Consider the following 25166-nt stretch of genomic DNA (forward strand, 5'->3'; position numbering starts at 1 on the left):
TGTTTACAGCGCCATCTCTTATCGTACCTCATATTTATAACAATCTATATCTATTTTCACATGCTACTACTCATTTTCCTTGGTAACAGCAAGTAACGTATTTGTGAACACTTTGTGCCCAACTCATCTTCCAACAGTAAGCAATCGCTTCTATTTTTCAGAATGCATGAAGGTCTACTTGCCTCTCTCCATGATCGTACAGGAATGCTTCGATCCGAGTAAATACAGTATATAAACCCTCTTAATGGACTTCTTTCTGTTATCGATACGAAGAGCACTATTTGAAAGAATACTAAAATAATTTTTTACCATCCGATCTCAAAGATCACATAGGAAATCTCCAAGTAACACATACACTTTCTTTTCTTTTAAGTCTGCACAGCAGAACAAATTTATTTTAACACAACATTACAATAACAATACATGAAAATATATACTTTACAAAATCACTTAATGATATTAAGAGCAACGATTTTAGTCTATCACAATACCACATATTCTAAGTGTAGATCAATCATAATTGAATGCATTTAATACAAAACCTGTATCAATTGATTTGCTATTTTCAACATTAAGCTTATAAAGACTGTACATAATACAACAAGATGCAGATTTAGAACAGGTTTACAAAAGCTTGGAAATTTTACAAATGTCAAATTAATTCACAAAGAGAGTAATACATAAGAAATTAATCTGTTTTCACGACATTCTTTTAAGGTAAAGCAATAACATAAGCGGAATTGCTATGTAACCCGCCATTGCACAAAGAATGCGCATACAGTAGTTTATGATTTCATACAATACGTTAATTTCCGAAAGATAGTTTATATGTGTGCATCTACTCTATTGTAAGTGAAAATGATTTTGAATAGCGTCCGCTCGAATCCTCTCTATGCTTCCTGTGGGTTACAAAAAAATTTCCTTTGTCTAAACATACTTTACACAAATAAGTGATTTTAAAGAATTAGGAACTTTTCGCTTCTTTTATTATAAATGTATGTAATCCTATTCTACATTTCCATGTACAACAAAATTTACATACCTTGGGAACCATATAATAACAAGTTTAAGCTCTAAAATAAACTCAAAACTTCAGACATTCCTTCCTATGCTACTAGATCATATGTATGCAATAATGATGGTACACTCTGCCCTTAACATTACAGACGGATAAATACAGTAGAAAAGTAGCATAATGTTCGCTCAACGATAGGCAGCAGGTACTAGCAGGTCAGTAATTCACATCAACATAGCGGAAAAGCGGTTGGATATTGAAGAGCGTACGAATTTGAGAAAGTGACAGGTTCAGAGACAACAGAGATGTGGGTACAAGGGTGCCGATTTCTCTGTAAATTTGGGGGAGCCCATTCTGATGCAGAAGGTATATATATATGAGGATTTTAAAACAAATTGCATTCAAATAATGCCAAATATTGTATATGCATAAATACAATAGGGGGGCCACATGAGATTTGGGGGGGGGGGAGGATCGGCGCTCTTGTGGGGGTATGGTGCTATTTCCCCTTCACAGTTGAAAATGGATTATGCTACTTCCGCTCTCAACCTAAGTGCAAAAATCTAAAACTCAAATTTTTGGTTCCAAACAATATGTCTGCTAGGTAAAGAAAACACATACCAGTGTACGTTTTACTTTATTTTCATGTAAATATGTTTCCCTACTTGCTATTTAAAGTTTCCTCTTTCAGAAACGAAGAAAAATTGGAATTCTCTCTTTCATTGTAATATTTTAAGTCAATATAAAATATAACCATTGTAAGTTCTATATGTAACCTTACGTGTTTGGGACCCATGAACATCAAGTAGTGATAGAAATACGTTATGCTTAAACTGTTTACTATCGTATGCGTGACAAATTCCAACAATACAAGTTACCATATTACTATGAAAACACTGTAAATGTACCCGGATTACATTATGTAGTATGGATTGTTATCTAAGGGACTCTCTCGATTTTTCAGTTTTGAAGGTACCGAAACTGGTGAAAGTTATCTGAAAATGCTTGGGTTTTATTATTAATATGATAGTGCGCTCAGTACCACCACACAGATGTAAGAGCACACCTTGATGATAATGCAACATGCCGGTAATGAGGTTATTTACCATGATGGTGTCCTCTGTACTACCACAGGGATGTAAGAGCACACCTTAATGATAAAGTATCAGGACAGTAATGAGGTTATTAACGCGATGGTGCCCTCCATACTACCACAGGGACGTAAGAGAACACTTTGATGATAACGCGCCAGGCCAGTAATGAAGTTATTAACATGATAGTACCCTCGATACTAGACAGGGATATAAGAATACACCTTGCTGATAACGTACCATACCGCAGAGTTCCGATCAAATTCCTTCCCCGTTCTCCTAGATTTTCACCTACGGGAAACAGTAATGGATACGATATACAGCAACAAAACATATAATATAAGCTATCCCTGTACATTGATGGGACAATACTAAAGCAGTATACACAGAAATCTCACTGCAAACTTTGGTGAGAGTTGCAGAAGCATTGCTCAAAAATGTATGGATGCTAAAGTCCATCACTTTGAGTACTTACTATAAACGTGTAGAGTGTAACAGCTATTGAAACCTTTAAATTGACTTATAACCTTGTGATTTTTTTGAAGCACCTTAACTTCGATGGGTACACACTTCTTTAACTTGCTGTATATTAATCAAAACATATAACAGTTTACATTACATAGTAAAATACTTAGCTAGCTTATTACGAAGTAGCACTATAACTGTGTTGAAATGTTTCTTATGGTAACTTACTTTTATACATTAACTGAACACTCCATCGTACATTAGGAAATATCATTTATGACATATATACTGAAACTGTTACATATAATTACAAGAAAACATTAACCTTTAATTTTGATCTTACAATTCAGTCAACATTATCCCACTCTATAGTACTTATTCTTCGACATTATTTAATAATACATACACACACATACAAGAAAAGGTTTAATCTAAAATTTAAGTTGACAAAATCAGAGATAAATGTTTTAATACTTCCTATTTAGCGTTTCATTAAGCCCAATACCAATGGAAACAAGGAAAGGAGCTTTCAACATTGTTTGCAAAAATGGTAATAAAATTTGAGTTTGCTTGCTTTATTTTATTTATTTATTTATTTATTTATTTATTTTTTTTTTTTGGAAGGAGGGAGAGGTTCAATTCAAGTTATGTAAAGTGATCTTTAGCATTTCCACCAAATATTTCAATATTACACTTTTTTTTCTTCTTTCGTTTCGTACCACGCCTGGTATATCTTCTGAAATTAAATGAAATCCCTAAATTTACGATCCACGATTATGTCCTTAGGCTAAAGAAGATGGGTGATTAAAGAAAGTAAATGATTATGGAATAATTGGTAGAATGAGAATGTACGAGGAAACAATTAGGGTTAGGATTACGAATTAATTTCTGGACTTTCGGCATCTACTGCGATGTTACTCCGTCACTTTGGTTTTGATTTTGAGTTTAGTTCCCTTTCATCAGCAAGGCTATGTGAGACGTGGACCTACAGGTTGACGTGTGGAATCCGAACTATATGAACTCCTGCCGGGAATATGACCCGGATCTCCCACGCCGAACATGCGTACGCTAAGCGCTTGGCCACCAGGGAGATCGTTAGGTCCTTTGCACACGGCAACGATAATATCGGTGAAAGCGCCGATAATGTCGGCGGCGCAATCGACTTCAATGTACTCAAATCGTAGCTTGCACACGCCACCGACATTATCGGCTGATCTTCCGACACGGCAGATGCTGTCGGCCAATGTTTTTTTTTTTTTTTTTTTTTTTTTTTTTTTTAATTATGATTGGATGCACATGCGGCCGATAAAGTCGGCCGGCCAGTGGCTTAGGTAAAGAGAGTGAATGACAAGGTGCTGTGTATTCTTGTTTCGTTTCTTGTCTTTGGAGTTTTGTTGTTTTCATTTTTTCTATTACAAACTAGTAGTTAAATGAAAATAACTACTAGTTAAAGCCCGTCATCGAGAAAAAACGTTCTTTTCCATTGAAAGTGATATTCAAGAAATTACTGCCATAACGTATATCCCCTCTTGAATATTTTTAAATCAATTTTATCCCCTCTGAAAGCTAAACAAGCCATAGGACGAAAGAATGGATGTGATTTTCAAACTCTTTGTTGTTTGTTTAGTAAAATTAATTAGCTACACAAATCTTCCGTTTTTAGGTGAGATATACTAGTTATTTCAGGTTGATTTTTTTTTTTTTTTTTAATTTGAAGAACGAAAACCGGGACAAGGAGGCATCCCGAAAGCGTTTTACGAGACAGTTAATTCTTTCATTGAAAACTGGAACGTCTGGCAATCCTAAACCAGTGTGACCACCGCTAGTACTTTTGTATCAGATCTAGTACCTTTTATAATATTTTAGTGTTCTAGAACGTTCACCAACAAAATCTAGTACTTCTCTTCTTTTCTCATAAATACATTTGGGAGAGAAAAAAGAATCTCATGAGCATTTGACAATGTACAAAAATTTCACTGTTAAGGGTGTTGGGAGAAAACAGATTATTTCTATCGAATTTTTGCTGTAACTTATAGTTCATTGTATTGGGGAAAATAGAAAGTACAAAAGAGTCAAGGAACGAAGGGTTAAGACTAATAAATGACCACAATAAACAATAATTATTACATATTTGGTGATCCGTTCAAACAGTAGGCTATTAACGAATTAAAACTCGATTTTCTCAATACGTCCATTTTATGAAATTTCTTGTTTTCTCCCGACATTCTCTATATTTGTCATACTTGTGTTACATTAGTTCTTTTATAATGAGTTCTAATACGACAATTAAGCATTTATTCCGCCAGGATTTTTAGTTTGGGAATGTAAAGTGAAAATTGGGAAGATGTAAGTGGTTTGCACGGTTTTATATCGAATTTTGACTGTGAAAAAATTAAAGTTGTGAGCTCTTGCAAGAATGTGGGATACTCCCCCATCCCAAAGGCAAGGGGGAGCTGCCAGAAACCTAATTAGATATTATTATCGTAAAATGTCATAAATAGGGTGAAACGGGAGCAGATACAATTTTAGTACTTTTTCCCCAGATCAAGTATTATTTTCTGCCTAGGTTAGTACGAAATATTTTTGCTGGGTGGTCACACTGCTTAAACCGACCACAGGGAAGCGAATAAAGAAAGAAAAAAAAAAAACGAATAATTTAGAAGTAGCCAGTCAATCAGTCAGTAACTTTATTAGAGCTTTATATTATATTATATTAAATAATAATAATAATAATAATAACAGACTTACCTTATTGCAACTGCTAAGATTTCTATTGGTGGAATACAAGGTTTCATTCCTGTATTCTGGCGCTGAACATGGTTTCCAATTCTTTCTATTAGAAAACCAAAAGTTAGCGTGGACATACGATAGTAATTTAAAAATTTTGCATCGTCTTCGCGTAGTTTCTCATATAGTGTGCAAAAAGCACCTTCTACATAACGCACAGTCAATAATGGATGAACACAAAGCTTTCGTAACCTACGTTTCCTGTTTCTACGTCGTAAGTACAACAAGGCAAGAAGATATCTCTTGTTGGTAGCTGAACTCATCTCTCTTTCACGTCCTGTCTAACAGTAGCGCCGACATTGCTGAACGTGTTCAAACCATCACCGGCAACGATATTGTCGGAGCTTCCACCGATTTTGTCGGTATCGTATGCAAACACGCTTAGCCCGTCATGTATGAGGGGTTCCTTTGTGATCAAACTGTCCAGGAAAACTGACTGAGAAAGAAGGAAGCAGCCTGGGACCATTCCACCAAGTGCCTCCCACGAGATCCGAAGCCAGGACCGCTCGCATTAAATGCGAGAGCGTTAGTGCCTATGAGCCACTCAAGAGGAAACTATAGAACCCCTAGAATACCCACGGACACAATGCTGTCTTCACAATGGCATCTTCTGCTTGCCTTCATTGCACTGAAGACTTTGTCCACCAGAAGAAATTTACAGATTTCATTTATTACAATAGAATGTTTTCGTCTCCTCATGATAAGTTTATGAAAAATTATCTTTAACAAAAGCATATGCATGTATATGTAATATATTTTTGCTTGGCCTTAAAAATCGACCGCGAATATCACTCGAAAGGTATCAAATCTCTAATACCACAATAAAGTGCCCTGAAATTTTAGTTTGACACAATGTATCTGTTACTATTCATCAACTTTGCCAACATTAGCGGCAGGAATCATGCACAGTATTTTATCACTCATATCTTAAGCTAATTTTAACTATGATGCTTTATTATACAAATTTACAATTGTAATTATTCACAATAGTAAATAAAAAAGAAAGAAAAATGAAAACATACCACAAAATGTATTAAAAATTCTTCAATTAGGTTGAATAGACATGATTTGGTATTTTACACATCCCAAAACATAAAAACATATCCAAATTACAATTCAGAATATGTAAATATGTTCAAAATATGATAAATATGTAAATTTTAAAAAATCGTTAAACCATCTCAACCGAAATAAAAATTATTATATAAATTACTTTTTCTCTCTGTTTTTGCAGGGTTTCTTTACATCATAAGAAATCTCAAAAATTCTCGCACTTACTTTACACTTTAAATACTTCGACTGCAGTTTAAATCAGGGTTACGAAGAAGCTGAGGTTTAAAAATACATATCATTATTTATACAGAAACAGAGAAGGCAAACTTACATGTATGTAGTTTAGAAAAATATGTTGAACACAATATCTGTTAAGACAATTACTACGTAAAGTCAGGTCAACTACCGTTTCTACAACGTGCATACCATGTAAATAAAACATTTTTACAGATAGCTATATTTTAACTACGATACTATTCAACTGTTTTATGAAAAATAATAATAATAATTCTGAAAGAAAAAGTATCCGTAGCTTTGAAACGACAATGCTTCGGGACAAATTTTGCACGTCACGCAAAATTTGTATGAATGAAGAGTTACGTCAAAGCTCAAATACTTCGTTTCAAAAGTATTATTACGTGGACACTGAAGTGCTGTGCAAAGAATAAATTCTTTCTCAATCCAGTAACTACCTTTCCCAGTGTTCTATTACTATTTGATTGGAATTACTGAATTTTCGGTGGTCAGGTTGCACAAAGATGGCAACTACGACCAAAAAAACTTCAGAAATTGCCTATAAAAATATAGGGCCCTAGAAAAGGTAGTTATAAATTTAACTAATACAGAGAAGAATTTTAAGAATTTTTGAAGTACATTGCTTGTATGATTCTGTATTTTTAGTGAATTCTAAATAAAAGTAATTAGCTTTGAATCTATTTATACGAGAAATATATTAAATGTAAATGAAATAAATACTGGATATTTCCATATTGTTTTCAATAGCATAAATTATCACACACAAAGACGAACTAAGATGATTTGTTGAACTCAAGGTTCAGCGAACAGCAAAATTCCACCTTTGAAAATCATAAATATATTATGGCGATGAAACTGTCTCTGTGAATTCGACATACTTAACGTTTACCTCGTTCTTTACTTCGATTGCATATTTTGTGGATCTGTCTTTTCCATTTGTGCTAACTGTCATTCTTTTATGGAGTCCTTTACCATTTGAATTTGAGCTTTAAGTTCTTCCATCTTCAACCCTGTAAACATATATATAGTTAAGTCAAGAGCATAGAAATGACGCTTGCTGTTAAATTATAAGATTGAGCATCTTACCTTATCGCGTCAGATCCTTATTACATACTGAGACAGTTTCGATGGACACTTCGCTTACACCTTCATGCATATGCAGGGGTGCCCACAAGGGGGGGCTATGACGCAAACTGCGTCATTGAAATATTTGGGGGGGGGGTTAAAAATCTATATAAATATGTTTGACGGGGGGGGGTAAAATTAATCGAAAAGTTTTTTTTTTCATGGAAGAATACCTATGGATAGACAATTGCGGGGGGGTGCGTCATGGACATAAGGGGGGGTGGGCACCACTGCATATGTTAGTTTATTAATTTAAGTTGCAATGGCCGGCTGCGTGAAATGTTCCACTGTGTTCAAGACAAGTAAATCATTCACTCACTTCCTTTCACTTTTCACGAATAACTCACACTGTGAATGTAAATACGAAAGTCAGTTGAATAAACAAAATTTTTATTATTTTCGGACTGAAGTTTTTGTAACACCGTTGATTGTTATGAATTTGCTGTTACTTATGGTAAATATTACATATTAAATTTTGCTTTTTTATTTATTTATTTATTTATTATTATTATTTGTAACTTTAAATGACTATAACTTCTTACCTTTAATATCTGGTTCAAAGATTTATTACTAAATCATTTCAATGTTTACTTATTGATGCTATAACAACTATATTGAATGAATGAGTAAAATCTCTAACCTTCAGTATTCGGTTCCATGAGTATTAACAAGAAATCACTGAACCGAATACTAAAGATAAATTCTATTCATTTATTCAAAGTGTATCCTACAGCATCCATAAATAAAATTTATGTGACATTCTTGTTTGTATATAAATTTTGTTCCACTGGTCTACTGTTCGTTCCTGAAATTGTTGATATTAGAACAGGTCACCGGAACAATAAACAATAAGATGAACAAAAACTACAAATATACAATTATATTACAAAATTTAATATTACTAGCTGAACCTGCGCTCTCTACACAGCGCATCATTCATATATGAGCATGAATTTCATTGCCATTCCTCACAACATCTGTACATGTCCCTTTACAGACACAAGTGAAAGACGCCTTGATAAAAGTCGGCAACGGGTATCATAAAGGGGAGATTTTTTCGATTATTTTTTTCAATATCTCGCACCGTTTGCAAGATTTGAGCCTACTTCCGGTTGGAGTTTCTAATTCATGTATGATCAGTGTTTTCTTTCTTCTTGCATGCAGTATGTAATGAGCAAATACATTACACACACAATTAATTATAATGTCAGTGATACATTGTATTCATTGGGCAAAACACTCCAAACAATAAAGATTCAACTTAGAGTGGAGAAATGGTTATCTTTCGTGGCCATGAAACAATCGCCTCAGAGGTATGCAATTTGTGGAAACAAGTACGACGTTTCAATAAAAAAATGTGTTTATCAAGTCGATATAACCTGCTTTATTGTGCATAACACTACATCTGAGTAGGTAAGGTTAGTACGAATAAACTACTGCTGCATTGTACGTACTAAAAACTCACAGTAACCACACAAAGTGACGACCATCAACTTCGACGCACGTAGCACAACGCCTAAGGAAATTCTGCCTCAATCGCTCAAATATTCCCGGTGTCTCTTACACAATCAAGTAGGCAGCTAGGACTTTTGTAAGCGAGTCCTCCTAAGATTCTACTGTATAATAAGGAAGGTAAGTTTCAGTGTTTTAATATACAGGATGTATCAAAAGTCCTGGGCCATATGTGAACTCTGTTATAAGTAAAGATACGAAAAGATGGAGAAAAAAAAGAAGAAAATTGTTGGAAATAAATGGCTTTCAACCTAAAATGTGTTACACAATTTTGTGTAATTGTCGTAGAAAAAATAGGGAAAAATGGGAACTCTCAGTATAGTTAAATGTTTGGTTGTCAAGGTAACGTCCTTGGCCTTGACTTTCAGCCTGTCAGTTAGTGGCTGAATATATGTGGGTCAGTAGGTGCTGACATCTAGGAAAATTTTACGTCGCAAGTAAAAACGAATCGTATCTTCATATAGTGGAATGGAGTTAGAATAGAGAAGACGTCTTTGGGAACTCAAAAATGTCTATAAAAATTGTTCTAATTGGAATAGGAACAACCTTCCTAAATTTTGTTTCGAACTCTTGTAGACATATTCTAATTCTAATAGTATATCACTATAAAAATGACATTTATATTGCAAGTGAACAGTATTTTCAGTGAAAATATTTGTGAATTAACTTTTGTTGCATTTATCAAGTTTGGTGTAATGACTTATTTTTCTTTACTTTAACGGAAAGTGGAAATTTACTTATTTGATTATGGAAATGCATCATCTATTGGAAAATTATGTGTTTGGTTCAAGGCAATGGTTTTGTTATAGCAAGTGGCATTATTAGTACACAATGGTGATATGTTTATTTTCTGAAAATTTGCCATAAAATTACTTTCTTCACGTGGAATAACCAAATCTTCAATTATTATAGAAATCGTTATTTTCGTTATCCTTGTTAAGCATAATAAAAGTTATTTTTCTATTATATGGCCATTTTTGATTTAAATAAGGCAATGCGAAGTCAAATTCCGCAGCTGTGTGATACAATTTCTGACTGTATTATAAAGGCATGCAACAAATGGTTAAATTTTCCCAATCTCATCATCCATTTAGGTTCCATATTGATAAGGTGCACTATGTAAAATGAAAAGATAACGTCTGCACTTCAGTCAGCTGTTCTAACGGAACGTAAAAGCACGAAAAAATGACACAAAGAACGCGCACATTGTTGTACGAGTGAACCTAGACCATCTCGAAAGCGTTTCCCAACAATTCTATATTGGTAGTATGGTAAGGGCCAAACGGAAGAGCCTGCTCAAGTGACAACGTTGCTTTTTCATTTACCACTAGCTGAACCTGCGCATCATTCACATATAAGTATGAATCTCCTTGTTATTCCTCACATTTGTACATGTCCCTTTACAAACACAATGAAATACGTCTTGATTTTGAGAAAAAATGACAAGATATACCATAAAGGGGAGATTTTTTCAATTACTTTTTCAATATCTCGCACTGTTTGCAAGATTTAAGCCTACTTCCGGTTGGAGTTTTTAATTCATGTATGATCAGTGTTTTCTTTCTACTTGCATGCAGTATGTAATGAGCAAATACATTACACACACAATTAATTATAATGTCAGTGATATATGGTGTTCATTGGGCAAAACACTCCAAACAATAAAGATTCAACTTAGAGTGGAGAAATGGTTATCCTTCGTTTTTCATTATCATTTGGCCATGAAACAAACGCCTCAGAAATATGCAACCCCCGTTTACAATGATGTGGTGTTAGAATGTATAATGTTTAAATTATGCTTTATTTTTTTTTTTCCTAATTTCAACACTTGCAGCGTACCCGTAAAAATGTAATAAAGAAATAATGTCCATGTTTTTCAAATATTCAATTAGAACTGGACAATCTGTATGAAATTTGCAATCGATCAGTGAAAACGTCATCTTTCTAGAGAATATAGTTTCCGAGATCTCATTGTCGAAAAAATTGGCCACAAATATATACACGTTCACAAACGTATAGTTTAAAACAACTCCAAAGATGGCAGCACAATTAATTTGCATTGATTTTGGAAAAGGCTTAATAAAATACAAAGGCTTTGAACAATAATTAAAAAGGATAAACTTTATGAAAAACGGATTTGTTCAAAATAATTTATTTAAAGTACACATACTTTAAAATATTTGCCTTTATTAAACGTGAAATCACAAATAACCGTAAATCAAAGGTTTGAAATCCAAAGTTATAGGTTGGAGCTCAGGCGGTCTTGTTGCTATTGTAGCATTTTAATAGATAAATAGGACGGTTTATCATTGTGGAGCCCAAATGGCTGGCGTGATTGAAGAAATACCACCATTTTAAATTGAAAACCGCCAATTTTCAATAATTTTGCATTCTTTCGTAGAAATTGGTGCAATTTCTACTCACACCAATGTCAATCTACGGAATGGATCTTCTGGGAATGGTAACAGGGCAGATACTTAACTTAAAGTGAGATGAAATCAGAATAGAAAAAACTGCTCAATGTCAACATTTTCAATATTTTAAATCATTAGAAATAACAATACGTTAATGGAATAACAATAATGACGTTGGCTTATGGCCCAAGACTTTTGATACACCCTATATACAAAAAAAAAAAAAAGGAAAAAGAAAAAAATTATAATTGAACACAGGGAACAAAATTAACTGGTATTCTTGAATTTTTATTACTACTACTTTCGATCCAGGGAATGGATCTTCTGGGAAAGGTAATACGTCATATGTTTAATTAAGGCAAGAGAAATCAGTATAGAAAAGAATTTACTGTGAATATATTCAATATTTTAAATTATTAAGAGAAACATTAATTGGCATGTACAGGTGACTATCTTTATAATGAAGTCATGACTACACAGATCTTATATGTGTGTTACCCTTAATCCTAAATCTAAACCTATTCCTCTTTTCCAGCTCTCATTTTATCCCTAATTGACCACAGGAGTAACGAACTAGTCATCCTACTCCTGGTATATAGCTTGTGTCCTCATTTAGCTACATTAAAATGGGGTATAATAGAATATTTCATTAGTCGTTAGACTACCTAGTAGCAATAGACGTAAGAATCTGTCTATTAAAATGCTACAATAGCAACAAAAGCGCCTGAGCTCCAAGCTATAACTTTGGATTTCAAACCATTGATTTACGATTATTTGTAATTTCACGTTTAATAAAGACAAATATTTTAAAGTATTTGTACTTTAAATAAATTATTTTGAACAAATCCGTTTTTCATAAAGTTGATCTCTTTTAAATTATTGTTCAAAGCCTTTATATTTTAATAAGCCTTTTCCAAAATCAATGCAAATGAATTGTGCTGCCATCTTTGGAGTTCTTTTAAACTATACGTTTATGGACGTTTATATGTTAATGGCCAATCCTTTCGACAATGAGATCTTGGAAACTACATTCTCTAGAAAGATGACATTTTCACTGATCGATTGCAAATTTTATGTAGATTGCCCAGTTCTAATCGAATGTGTAAAAGTCATGGACTTCATTTCTTTATTACATTTTTACGGATACAATGGAAGTGTTGAAATTAGAAAAAAATAAAGCATCATATCCTACGCATTATACATTCCAACACCACATCATTGTAAACGGGGGTTGTATACCTCTGAGGCGTTTGTTTCATGGCCAAATGATAATGAAAAACGAAGGATAACCATTTCTCCACTCTAAGTTGAATCTTTATTGTTTGGAGTGTTTTGCCCAATGAACAAAATATATCACTGACATTATAATTAATTGTGTGTGTGTAATGTATTTGCTCATTACATACTGCATGCAAGAAAAAAGAAAACACTGATCATACATGAATTAAAAACTCCAACCGGAAGTAGGCTCAAATTTTGCAAACGGTGCGAGATATTGAAAAAGTGATCGAAAAAATCTCTCCTTTATGGTATCTCTTGCCAATTTTTATCAAGACGTCTTTCACTTGTGTTTGTAAAGGGACATGTACAAATGTGAGGAATAACAAGGAGATTCATGCTCATATGTGAATGATGCGCTGTGTAGAGAACGCAGATTCAGCTAGTATACTATAAAATGTTTAAAAAATATATCAATTTAAATAAAAAAAATCATAAATGCATATACTATTACGTCTTAAACGATACAAATCACAAAGAATTATTTAAATCCATTATTGCAATTTACTAAGATTACCACATACGTGGGTGATTCAGAAAGTAATGCCTCAAGCCCACTACTTGGCCAATAATACTGCAAACACTCCGAACTGTATCATTAATGCGCTGGTTTAAGCTATAGAATGTCACTTGTTTCGCTTTCCTATTTCTTCTTGTTCCCGTGTAATGGAGCAATTCTTGGCATCCAGTGGTGACGTCCGGTTGGAACAACGGGCTGTCACTGAATTTCTGTCTGCTGCTGAAGGTTGTGCGCCCATGTACATTCATTGCCGGCGACGAATCGTGAATACCCATTACGAAACGGAAACGAGGCGTCAGTCGATGGAGTACCACCACACGTCCTCTCCTCCGCCAAAAAATTCGAAGTTGTCCCTGGTAAAGTATTGTTGACATCTGCTGGTAAAATGTTGTTAACATTCTGTCTCATCCTGCCTATAGTCCGGATCTTGCACTCTGTGACTTTCGGCTCTTCCCCAAACTTAAGGATAACTTTAAGGGCCAACGCTACAGTTGTGACGCGGAGGTGGAAGAAGCAGTTTGGCAATGGTGTCGCCAGCAGCCACCACAATTCTTCGTCGACGGCATTAAAAACCTTGTTTCGTGTTGGCGCAAGTGTGTTGCCCGTAATGGGGAGTATGTTGAAAAACGATGTCCCATTTGTAGCTGACATCGCAAGCTTTTCACTGATACCTGTATCGGTGCTATCTATCAAACACAAATGAAGGTATCACCTTGGAGGCATTTCTGAATCACCCTCGTGCAACACTACTTATTGGCTACTACTACTTACATTACATTACATTACTAAACTACCACTTACATTGTATTGATTATTACGAATGCATTCTTCAAATTTCGTGACATTGTATATACAATTTCGTATTAACATATTATTAATGTGTTTGGAAAACGGATTGTTTTTCAAATTACATATAAATACTGGAAGCAAATTAAATAGTTTTATTCCGTCGTATTTAAAGTTTTGCATAATCGGACGTATGGGGCTTCTGAAATTCTCTTGTACCTTGTATTATAATCATGTACGTTAGAAAGCACTATAAAACTGGTGTGATTTTTCTTTATATGTATTAAGCTATAATATAAATCTTTATTTGAGGGCACTGTCATGATTCCGTATTCTTCAAAAATTTCCTACAAGACTCAGTATCAGGTATGCCTTTAATATAATGTACTGTCTTCTTTTGCCGTTTAAAAAGTCCTTTGAACTCACGTAGAGTTTCCCCATAAAAATCACCATACAGTAAGTGTGAGTAAAAAGATTAGGATTTAGATTTCTGGGATCCCGGCATCTATGGCCATTTATCACGTCAAGTATGAGGGATGACGTCCCTAGGTGACCACACTACCCGGGAAAAGGGAAGGAAGGAAGGATTGAGGAAGGAATGAAGCGGCCTGAGACCTATATGTTAGGTACCGCCCTGGCATCTGCCTGGTGTGAATGAGGAAAAGCCAGGAAAATCTCATTCAGGGTAGCTGGTCTGAAAAAGCTTTTTACACTTTTTCGACCGAGTGTCCCCACTGGGAATCAAACCCGGGACCGCTCGCACTGAAGGCGAGAGCGTTAGCGACTACGCTACGCGGGGCCACATGTGAGTGAAAAAGAGTACAATACATTGAAATCATAATTTTCTCACTTAAAATCCCCTTTTCAAATTTCCACAATGCATATAAAACACGAGCAAGTTTCTTGCATAGTTCCTGAGTATGTACCATCAAGTTTAATTTTTTTATCTCCATATATACCATACAATTTTACATAACCCTTATTAGTTCAAATACACGGTGATTTGTTTAAGTAGAACAAAATATAGTTTTCGTAGTATTTAATACCAAACTATTTGATTCAATATATTGAGAAGCGTTTTGCATTTCTTTACTTTTAATGTTTAGGTTAAATATGCTAAAATAATTTCAATAAGTGGTGTCGTCAACATAGAACCTAGTTTTATACAGTATACAAATAGGCAGATCGTTCATATACACTAAAAATAAAAGGACCTAGTATTGAGCCCTGAGGAACACCAATTAAAACTTCCAATTCATCAGACCTCTTATTATTAAACCCACGCACCAGACGTAACTACTCCACCACTGAGCCACTGTGGCCCCCAACTGTTTCAATAACATGTATGCCATAATGCTCTAATTTTTAAAAAAACAATATTATCACGTACTACTGCATCAAAAGTTTTATTTAAGTCAATCAGAATAGTGCATGTCGGATTCAAAACCATTAACTACTTACTTACAACCGTCTTAACAGCATTTATAGTGGAAAGACCCGATCTGAATCCAAAATGGGCAAGATTAATTAATGAATTCTGTTCAAAATAAGGGGATTTTTTTTTCACACTGCTACAATTTTATAGAATATTGGAACAAAAGATATAAGCCGGTAGTTACCAGAGTTATCTTCTTCTTCTATTTTTTTTTAGTAAATACAAGGACCGACAATAAAGTAATGAGAATTCTTTTTCAGCTGATGCTAGCAACTCTGCAGACTGAAACCGTCGCCAGTGTGTGACCTTGGGTCTGCTCCACTAGCACAGCACGTGGCACTCACAAAATATTATTCATTGTAGAGTTAAAGAGGTTGAAGAGTGTGGTCGTGTGTTGGACCCCCGTCACAACAATGGAAGCACGTAATATTGAGCAGCGCTACGCAATCTCCTTCTTTGTGAAACTTGGTGAGACTGCTGCGGTAACGTACCGGAAGCTTCAGCAGGCCTTTGGAAATGAAGTGTTATCAATGGCACAGGTGTACCAACAATGGAAACGCGGATGGATTAAGTCTGTGCAGGCACAAATGGAGTACTTTGAAGGTGATCATATTGTCATTGGTTAATTTATTGTTACTCCTCGTAACCACTGTTATAGTTACTTTTACGGTGTCAGGAAAAATATCATCCTTTAATGTCCAATTAACAGATATGTGATTGGGAAAGTTATTGTATCAATTATTCAGGGTGGTCCACTTTCGGTTTTTCTATTTTATGTTGAAATAAAACACAGAGTTTCATAGACACATGAATGTAATGAAATTAGTTAAATTTGAAATGACGCTTCTGCAAATACACGTTGAATATTTATAATCTTATTTCAACTTAACTAATTTCATTTTAGAAAAAAAATGGAAATATTCATTTTATCTGTGTGATACAAACAAACATTTATTATTATTATTATTATTAGTAGTAGTAGTAGTAGTAGTAGTAATAGTAGTAGTAGTAGTAGTAGTAGTAGTAGTAGTAGTAGTAGGAGGAGGAGGAGGAGGAGGAGGAGGAGGAGGAGGAGAAAAGGGTTAGAATCCCCGCAGGGATCGTTAAGTATTAAATCTGTTGAGTGGGTCTGTCTTTAGGTAGGACACCCAGAGATACAGATAGACATATGATAAACAGTTGAGTGGGTCTGTCTTTAGGTAGGACACCCAGAGATACAGATAGACATATGATAAACAGAAGAAACAATTAATTTGTTTTTCATACCATATTTCCTATCGGTGCAGCTACACACATTTCACCGGTGACATGCAAAGATGGCTTACCTATTGTACGAACTACATCTTTCTTCTGTTGTTCAGTCAAGGTTGACAACAAAGAATTATAATCACTCAATACTTCTTCAATCATAGACTCAGCATCTGTCATATCTTCACTAAAGTAGACGGTGCCCATGGAACTTCTCTGGTTAAAAAGTGGAAAGAAACAAAAAAACGCTATTAGTGTTATCTAAGTAAAATATAATACACGTAATAATGCTTTATTTTACACAACACAATCAATCCGATACAAATAAATCATCAAGAGAGCTCTAAGACGTACTTTTTCGGAACATTTTACCCTAACATTTTTAATGTACAGTTTGCATTCGAAGAAAAACTAACGTTCTAACCAGAAATATGGACATAAAACTGAAGATAACGCTGATGTAAGGTATGGCGTTGTGTAGATATTAAGCATGGACTCTAGAAGAAGAGAAACGGGGAATGGAAACTTTCGAAATGTGGTCCTATGAAAGAACGCTGACAATTAAAAGTGTAAATAAGGTATCAAATTAAAGAATATTGGAAATGGTAAGAGAAAGAAAGATTGGTTGAGGTGGGATTTAGCGTCCTGTTCAGCAGCGAGGTTATGTGAGACGTGAACCTACAGGTTAACGTAGGGCCCGAATCACACGAGCTTCCGTCGGGAACCGAAGAAGAAAGAATATTCAGCGAAAAATATTTCGAAAAGAAGTAGAACTAGAAGGATTGGACACATCTTTAGACAAGAAGGAATTATTGAAATGTTTCAGTTTCACGTCCTACGATTATGCCCTTTACACTAAGGGTGACGAGATTAAAGCAAGTGAATCATGATGAAAGAATTGGTGGAATGAGCAAAAGGGGAGGAAATGGGAGTATCTCGAGAAAACCCAAGGACAACGTTGTCTACTACATACTTGGCCGGGATCGAACCACGGACACCAGCACCAGAAGTAAGAGCTCTTCTACTGAGCCACCGTGTACACGTAGAAGGAATCATTTCTATTGGCTACGGAGGAAATAGTAGAGGGAAAATACCCACAGGAAGACCAATATTGAAATACATGTATTAAATAATACAGGTTTAATTCAGATGAATTTAGATAAGAAAAGAAAGAAAAAAAAAACATTATGTTAAAATTCAGGACGAAATAAAATACCTTTTGTTTTGTACCAAAAAATTTCTAGCCCGAGATACAGACTACCAAAGATGGTGCCACTTAGGGAAGAAGGTATAAAATCAAAATATTAATTCCCAGAATTAAAGAAAGCAAGTAATTATAACTTTAAAGAACTATTTGTAGCACGATAAACGACTCTGTAGATCTCGTATCAATCTTTATATGACAAATCCTATAAGGAAACAGCGTGTGTCGCTCTCAATCCATAATTCGAAATAATATTATACAGGGTTCCTACTGGTCTGGAGAAATCTATTTCCCTGACTTTCATGACAGGTATCGGATGACGTTAACATACAAATAAGGAATAAATAACGGTGACTATTTATATATGAGAACATTTATTCCATAGAGAAAAATAGTAATCAATTGCTCATACTTACAATCCCCTTAATTTCCATAAAAATCTGAACAAGGTCCATTATAATGGTTGCCTAAGCTGAACTTGGTATGCAATTTATGTTAGGAAACAAATATTTTTATAAAATTTTCCTGACTTTCTATAATTTCCAGTCTTTTTCCCTAAATTTCACTGACCTGCACCATTTTCCCTGACTTAACTGACCAAAAGGAACCCTGAATATATATATAGTTATCTTCAATAATTTTCTGAAAGTAATTATAAGAATTAAAAGACGTTTTAATTAATATATATACTGCAAAGCAGAACGTTTCTCTACTTTCTGCGACAACTTACGAAAAATCCAAAAACTTTCTGCAGATATTTGGTCTAGGAATTAATTCGTGCGGTTGGTACGCACACATTGAAGCTGTAGTACAAACACAAAATACATAAATACCTTAAGAAAAATATTGTCCATCGCTAGCCACCACTTTCGCCCATCTGTCAGGCAATGTACGGATTCCGTGGCGAAAGAAGTCCTCATCCTTGGAAACGATCCAGTCAGAGACCCATGTTTCGATATCTTCTGAAGAAGTAAACCGCTGTCCAATCAAATCGTTGTTCATGCAATCGAACAAGTAGTAGTCCGAAGGAGCAACGTCTGGTGAATACGGCGGGTGGGGTAAAACTTCCCATCCGACATTTTCTAAATAGGTTTTGACCGGTTTTGCGACATGTGGGCGAGCGTTATCATGTTGAACAATAAGTTTATCATGTCTGTTCTCCCATTCTGGTCGTGTTCTGGCCAGAGCTTGCTTCAAACGCATTAATTGCCGTCGATAACGTTCTCCATTCATAGTTTCACCCGGTTGCAGCAGCTCATAGTACACCACACCTTTCATATCCCACCATATGCACAGCATAACCTTTGCACAGTGAATATCTCGTTTTGGTTGTGATGGACCTGGTTCACCTGGTTTCACCCAGGCCTTTTTTCGTTTAGGGTTCTCGTAATGGATCCACTTCTCATCACCCGTAATAATTCGATGCAGAAACCCCTTTCTGCTCTGTCGTTGAAGCAGCAATTCGCAAATGGTTTTTCGTCTTTCAACGTCTCTGTCTTTCAATTCATGCGGAACCCAATGTGACATCTTTTGAATCATTCCCATGGCTTTCAAGCGTTTGGAGACTGTTGTTTGATCAACGCCTAATGCTGCTGCAAGTTGTTCCTGCGTTTGACACGAATCCTGCTCGAGCAATGCTGTCAATTCTTCGTCTTGAAATTTTTTTGGCTGTCCAGCTCGCTCTTGGTCTGCCAAGCCGAAATCACCACTTCTAAACCGTGCAAACCACTTCTGACACGTTCGCTCAGCTAGAGCATGGTCACCATACACTTCCACCAAAATACGATGACTTTCAGTCGCACTTTTCTGCATGTTAAAGTAATGCAGCAGGACACCCCGCAAAAACACTTTATCAGGCACAAATTGCGCCATGTTCACTTAACTACAAACTGGTGTTGTTGACGCTTTAATCCACTGCCTTATACTACGAACGATACGCGATGACAGGGGTTTGCAACACATGTGTGGATACACGGAACTGTGGGACGCTCCGTTCGTTGCGCCATCTCTTGTCCACCCGCACGAATTAATTCCTAGACCAAATATTTTAGTAAAATTATTCCAATAAAATTTTCATGCGCATAAAAGCAGAATAGTTCTTACATTTTTACTTTTATTTTATTTTATTTATTTTTTTTTCTAGCTTGTGGGCTTCTTATTTATGGAGAAATACATAAGGAGCTTATAGGACTGTCTAATAACTGAATAAGTAACCAATCAAGAAATCCCCACATATATTTCGCGCCTCTCAAGTTTAACGGTATATTATGATAAAACGTAGAATTGTTTTGAATCGTGTATTATTTACGTGAGAGAAAAAAATCTTTCTGCAACTGTAATTTTTATTTACACCTTTCTCAGACAGTAATTTTCGTCTAGAAGTTAGCCAATCTTTGTGCAGTCCGCATTTCCTTTCTGCGAATATCGCATTGTCGCCCCGTCATTTGTTGTTCTGCTTTGAGGTGTTTTAACGTCTCAAGGTTATGCACGGAAGCTAAGGGAGACGGTGATGATATAGATGATAATGGTAACATGAAGAAACTGAAACAAAACTGACCCACACGGCGGTGTTTGTCTACCACAAAACCAACTTGGCGTGGGCTAATATCCCAAACAAGAGATACCACGCACCAGAAGTGAGCGTACTACCGCTGAGCCAAAGTGACTATTAAGTCACATCTTTTAAAATGATAGCGTTATATGATTATGCTCTTTAGGTGAACGATTGTGAAATTATTATTATTGTGTTTTTTCAGCCGGCAATCGTACCTTGGAATATACATCTTTAGCATCACTAAAGAGTGTCTGAAGATTTTTCTGATACTAGCAGAATACCCGTTCTTCACGCTAGGGACGTTTCATTTTGAACACAAAGGAGTGAATTTGGATTTAAACGGCATTCGAAGAGTCGCTGTTCATCTCAACGACCCTGGAAATTATGAATTCAACACTAATATTGGTTATTTTCGATCATTTTTAAATATCTTTCCCCCCCCCCCCCCCGCTAAGTTGCACTGTCAAAGTGAAATGATGAAAACATTTCCAAGGCCCAAACCTCATATATGTTGAAAATTCGATCGAGATCCGTCGGGTGGTTCAAGAGTTACTAAGTTACAAACATAGTAACTTTCATTTATAAATGTATATAGATTAGTATAACAACACAATTAGCTTACTTTCTGCAACCTGAATTTCAAAACATTGCTGAAACAATTTCAACCTGATGGTTATCTCGCTTATCATTTCCTAAATACACACTGGCAATTCTGGTGAGCAAATGTCTAACGTGTATGTCTCTGGTTCAATACTCGTTGTGGCTTCTAACCTTGAATAAAACTCGAGTAGTGGTTCGAGTCTCTTTTCCATAGCTGTCTAAACTCATTTTCTTGGCGCCTACCTACCAAGTGACACAACAGGAAGTATGAAAATGCAGAGAGTGGATGCACGCGAGTAGCACTGTGGGTTAGGTAGTTGAAGGCGCTATTTGCAATCAGTATACGAGCCCGAACTTATATAATCTATTTCTGCAGTGTTTTACCTTTTTTCTTTTACTGAATATCTCTGCATGGCAAGGAGTTATTTTCTTGATCTAATAGATTGTAGAGATCTTCGCGAGCGGAGGCAGAAGAGCACCACTGAGGGTGAGGGCGCCAAAAGCGTAGTAGCGGGCGCTACTTGCCATCACTACATTGGTACAAAATGTGCACACTTCACAGCTTCCCCTGGCAACGTTTCCTTATGTAATTTAACAAAAATAAAACTCATTTATACAACAATAACCGAAATATGACAAAAGAAGGTAGACAAACTAGTTTTGCTGCATCGTCAGCAGTCTTACAATCAAAACTCTCGGTATATTCACTTCCACAAAGAAAGTACGCCGATGTATTCTATTTGGCGTTACAAAACATGATTTTCACATGCATATAAAAGATTTATATTGAAAAAAAAAAAAAAAAAAAAAGATCTTATTGTACCGTGTTAAACACAAGAATGACAACGATATCGGAGAAGTTACACGAAACTTAGTAATTTAGAACTTCTGGATACAGGCCGAGAAAAAAACAATAGACCGAGACGGTATTGCAAACGTATGTTTTCTGTTTCTCTAAGTTCAAAGGACGATTAAATGAAGAAAAAAAAAATTGAAAGTGGATTACTGAAAGAATGAGTCAGGTGTACAGATTGCAACGAAAACAATCCTATAGAACGGTTAGTTATTTAGATTTAAGTTTATCGTCCCTTTCAGAAGCGAGGCTATATGGGATATAGACCTACAGCGTAGAATCCAAACATGAGCTCCCACCGGGAATCGAACCCGAATCTTCCACGCTAAAAGCGCGTACGCTATGTACATAGTCACAAGGGAACTCGATATTATTGCAGAACACTATTACTACATAAATAGAAAACAAGAAAACAAGCCCCCCCCCCCCCAAAAAAAAAAACTTTGGCGGAGTGTATTCTCATTCGTACTTAAAGATCGCATTAATGCTTTCAGTATCGACCACTACAAGATTCTAGTGGCATCGCCAACATAATCCAGCATTTTCTATGGTATATATCTTGAGAGGCATGTTATAAATGTGAACGCATTTAGTGCTCAGGCTCCAAGAAAATACTGTATGAGTCAGGATACCACTTCTACGAAGAAAAGTGATGTGAAAATAATGCAAATTAAAAATTCAGGGCCAAGTTGTATAAATTTACACGAAAAATCAGTTACTCTACAAACAACAATGTTTAAGGAACTTATTTAGGCTGGTGGTGATGCGTTTCTCGCATATATCGTTTTAGACATATAAATTTGTATTGTAATATCGCAGCCATACTATAAATATGGTTTGTGTTGGTGGACATGCGCCAAGAAGATAAAGAGTGTAAAATGCATTAGAAGACGACGAAAGAATTTTAAATAATTATTTCTGAGAGCGCTCTTAACTTTATCTGTGCTACATAAGATGAGGTGTGTAGGCATGCGCCAAATAAAAGTGCATGATAAATGCTGTATCAACTTCATCCGTTATTCCTCATTTAGGCTGATGTTTAGTTATTTCCCCAATCTTGCACATATAAGATTTACAGTGTGTTACTTACTTTACAAAATATAGTTGAGCTAGGGACAGCTAGCGAAAGGAGTTAGAAGCCCCCAGGGCCCTTGTACTTCTACCTTTATCACAATTTAGACAAAAACAAGGTACTCAGTTCTGGAACTATGAAACGAATTGGAAAGCTACTAAATGCTATCCTTAATTTGTACAGTAAAAGTATTTTGTCAAGTGACCCCCATATTCTTTTTTTCACATTGATCGTTCTGTGCTGGTGTAATTTTGGTTCACCACATTTTGGAAGATTTTACGTGTAAAATTGAATACTTTGCATGAAAAGACATATTTATAAGGGTACAACTTTCTGTAGGGGACAGAATTAAATATAAAGTAATACAGATGAATTTTAGGTTTACAAGTGTAGAGTTACTAGTGTAAAATCACTAAAGTACTTTACGATGGATAAAATAAATGAGCGTATGAAAGATCACTCTATTACATGCTATTTACCACCGGCGGCGTATTTCTGCGTAGTGTACATAAGCTGTATTTTATAAGTGCGGCGTTACTAGTATGAAATCATGACATTACTGCTTCCTTCCTGACACACCAGCTTCTCCCTGTTCTGATTCGGTTAGATAACATTGGTGCTTTTAGTGGCCACCTAGCACAGGTTGGTTTGTGTTCTTTACGCTATAGTTTTTATGCCATACATTTGAAAGCCGTATTTATACGAACACCTTGCACAAATTCTAATTTTTTAACAATTACTCCTGGGTACTCCCTTTAATTTTATCTATGTTAAGTGATATATTTTCATGTCGCCCATCGCAAATCTATTAGGAGGGACAATAGGAAGCAAATTAGGGTTAATGTTTAGCTTTGGGGGAGGGCAGCTTTTTGCGATATTCTATTCACATTCGGTTAGGTTATGTTAACATTTAACTCAAACAGTACTGCCAAGTGAGCGTTAGCGAGTGAAGGGGGGTTAGAGCCCCGCAGAACACGTTATTTCCTGTCTTCGTTAGTGTTGGCCCCCCATTACTACGTGCACAAGTCCTTCTATATGACGAATCTACTACCGGTATACAATGAAAAAAATCACTATGTGACTTAATTTTAAGCTCTCTAAATCTAGACTACTTAAAAGTAAAAGTTGTGTTGATCAGGAACAGTCTGGCACGACTCATCACTGAATGGAAAAAAAAAAAAAAAAAAAACTCTGTAATGTGCAGCTAACTATAATTACCCGTAAAAGAACACCTGCACACACAGTATACAATATTACAAACTGTTTAATTTTGACAGGATATTATGAGTGATAGTTGTTTCCGAGTACAGTGTGCCATTGCGAGTTTAGCATCCTAACCTCTTGCGCTACTCGCCAGCTCTCGCTCATGCTGGCTTTAAAACTTCAATACCAGATGATTTTTTTAGTGCCAGACTATTCTTGGTCTGCTAGAAAATAATGAATTCGTGTGATAATAATTCTTAAAATTAAACAAAATAGTTACAGCATCATTAATTAAATCCATTGCTTCACGAAATTTTTCGGATATATCGTCTATTTCTTTCTTAATTTCGTCACTTGTTAGTACTGGCGAACTTGGGGATCCATAGAGTGCACTAGTGTGAAATCTTTCGGATATATCTGGTTGAATTGTTAGCGAATTGCTTCTTCCATTTCGTCGTTTCAATCCTTCAAGGTCAACATCATTCATCTGCTGACACATTGTCGGCATGCCGGCAGTAATCAAAGTAACTTTCTGTGGACAGTATTTATTAGAAATGTTACGGACACTTAATTTTCTTGACGATAGTAATTCTGTACATCCTGATGGTGTTACATATGGTGCTTTTATCAATGTCCGAAACATTGGTACCATTTTCAATATTTCATCCAATCCGCGAAGCACCACCATGTTGATGT

At 35.5% G+C, this 25166-nt stretch overlaps 1 protein-coding gene across 1 annotated transcript; it reads right to left on the reverse strand.

The window, feature by feature from the left end:
* Positions 1-357: 357 nt before the first annotated feature.
* Positions 358-25158, reverse strand: LOC145680244 (uncharacterized). Its single transcript, XM_081750568.1, has 3 exons — positions 24751-25158; positions 17062-17200; positions 358-7676 (listed from the first exon to the last, which is right to left on the reverse strand). Exons 1-3 carry the CDS (start codon positions 25156-25158, stop codon positions 7615-7617), a joined length of 609 nt encoding a protein of 202 aa, XP_081606694.1. The 3' UTR covers positions 358-7614.
* Between the last annotated feature and the right edge of the window lie 8 nt (positions 25159-25166).

Source organism: Thermobia domestica, chromosome 3, assembly GCF_964235325.1.
Source record: "Thermobia domestica chromosome 3, izTheDome1.hap1.1, whole genome shotgun sequence".
Lineage (NCBI taxonomy): Eukaryota > Metazoa > Arthropoda > Insecta > Zygentoma > Lepismatidae > Thermobia > Thermobia domestica.

What these genes read in the sequence shown, in the direction of transcription:
- LOC145680244 (XM_081750568.1), bottom strand. Translation starts at nt 25,158, where the DNA reads ATGGTGGTGCTTCGCGGATTGGATGAAATATTGAAAATGGTACCAATG. An exon ending in TGGATTTAATTAATGATGCT is followed by an intron (nt 17,201 to 24,750) that starts GTAACTATTTTG and finishes CTTTTTAACCAG; the next exon opens with AGAAGTTCCATGGGCACCGT. An exon ending in AGATGTAGTTCGTACAATAG is followed by an intron (nt 7,677 to 17,061) that starts GTAAGCCATCTT and finishes ATATGTTTACAG; the next exon opens with GGTTGAAGATGGAAGAACTT.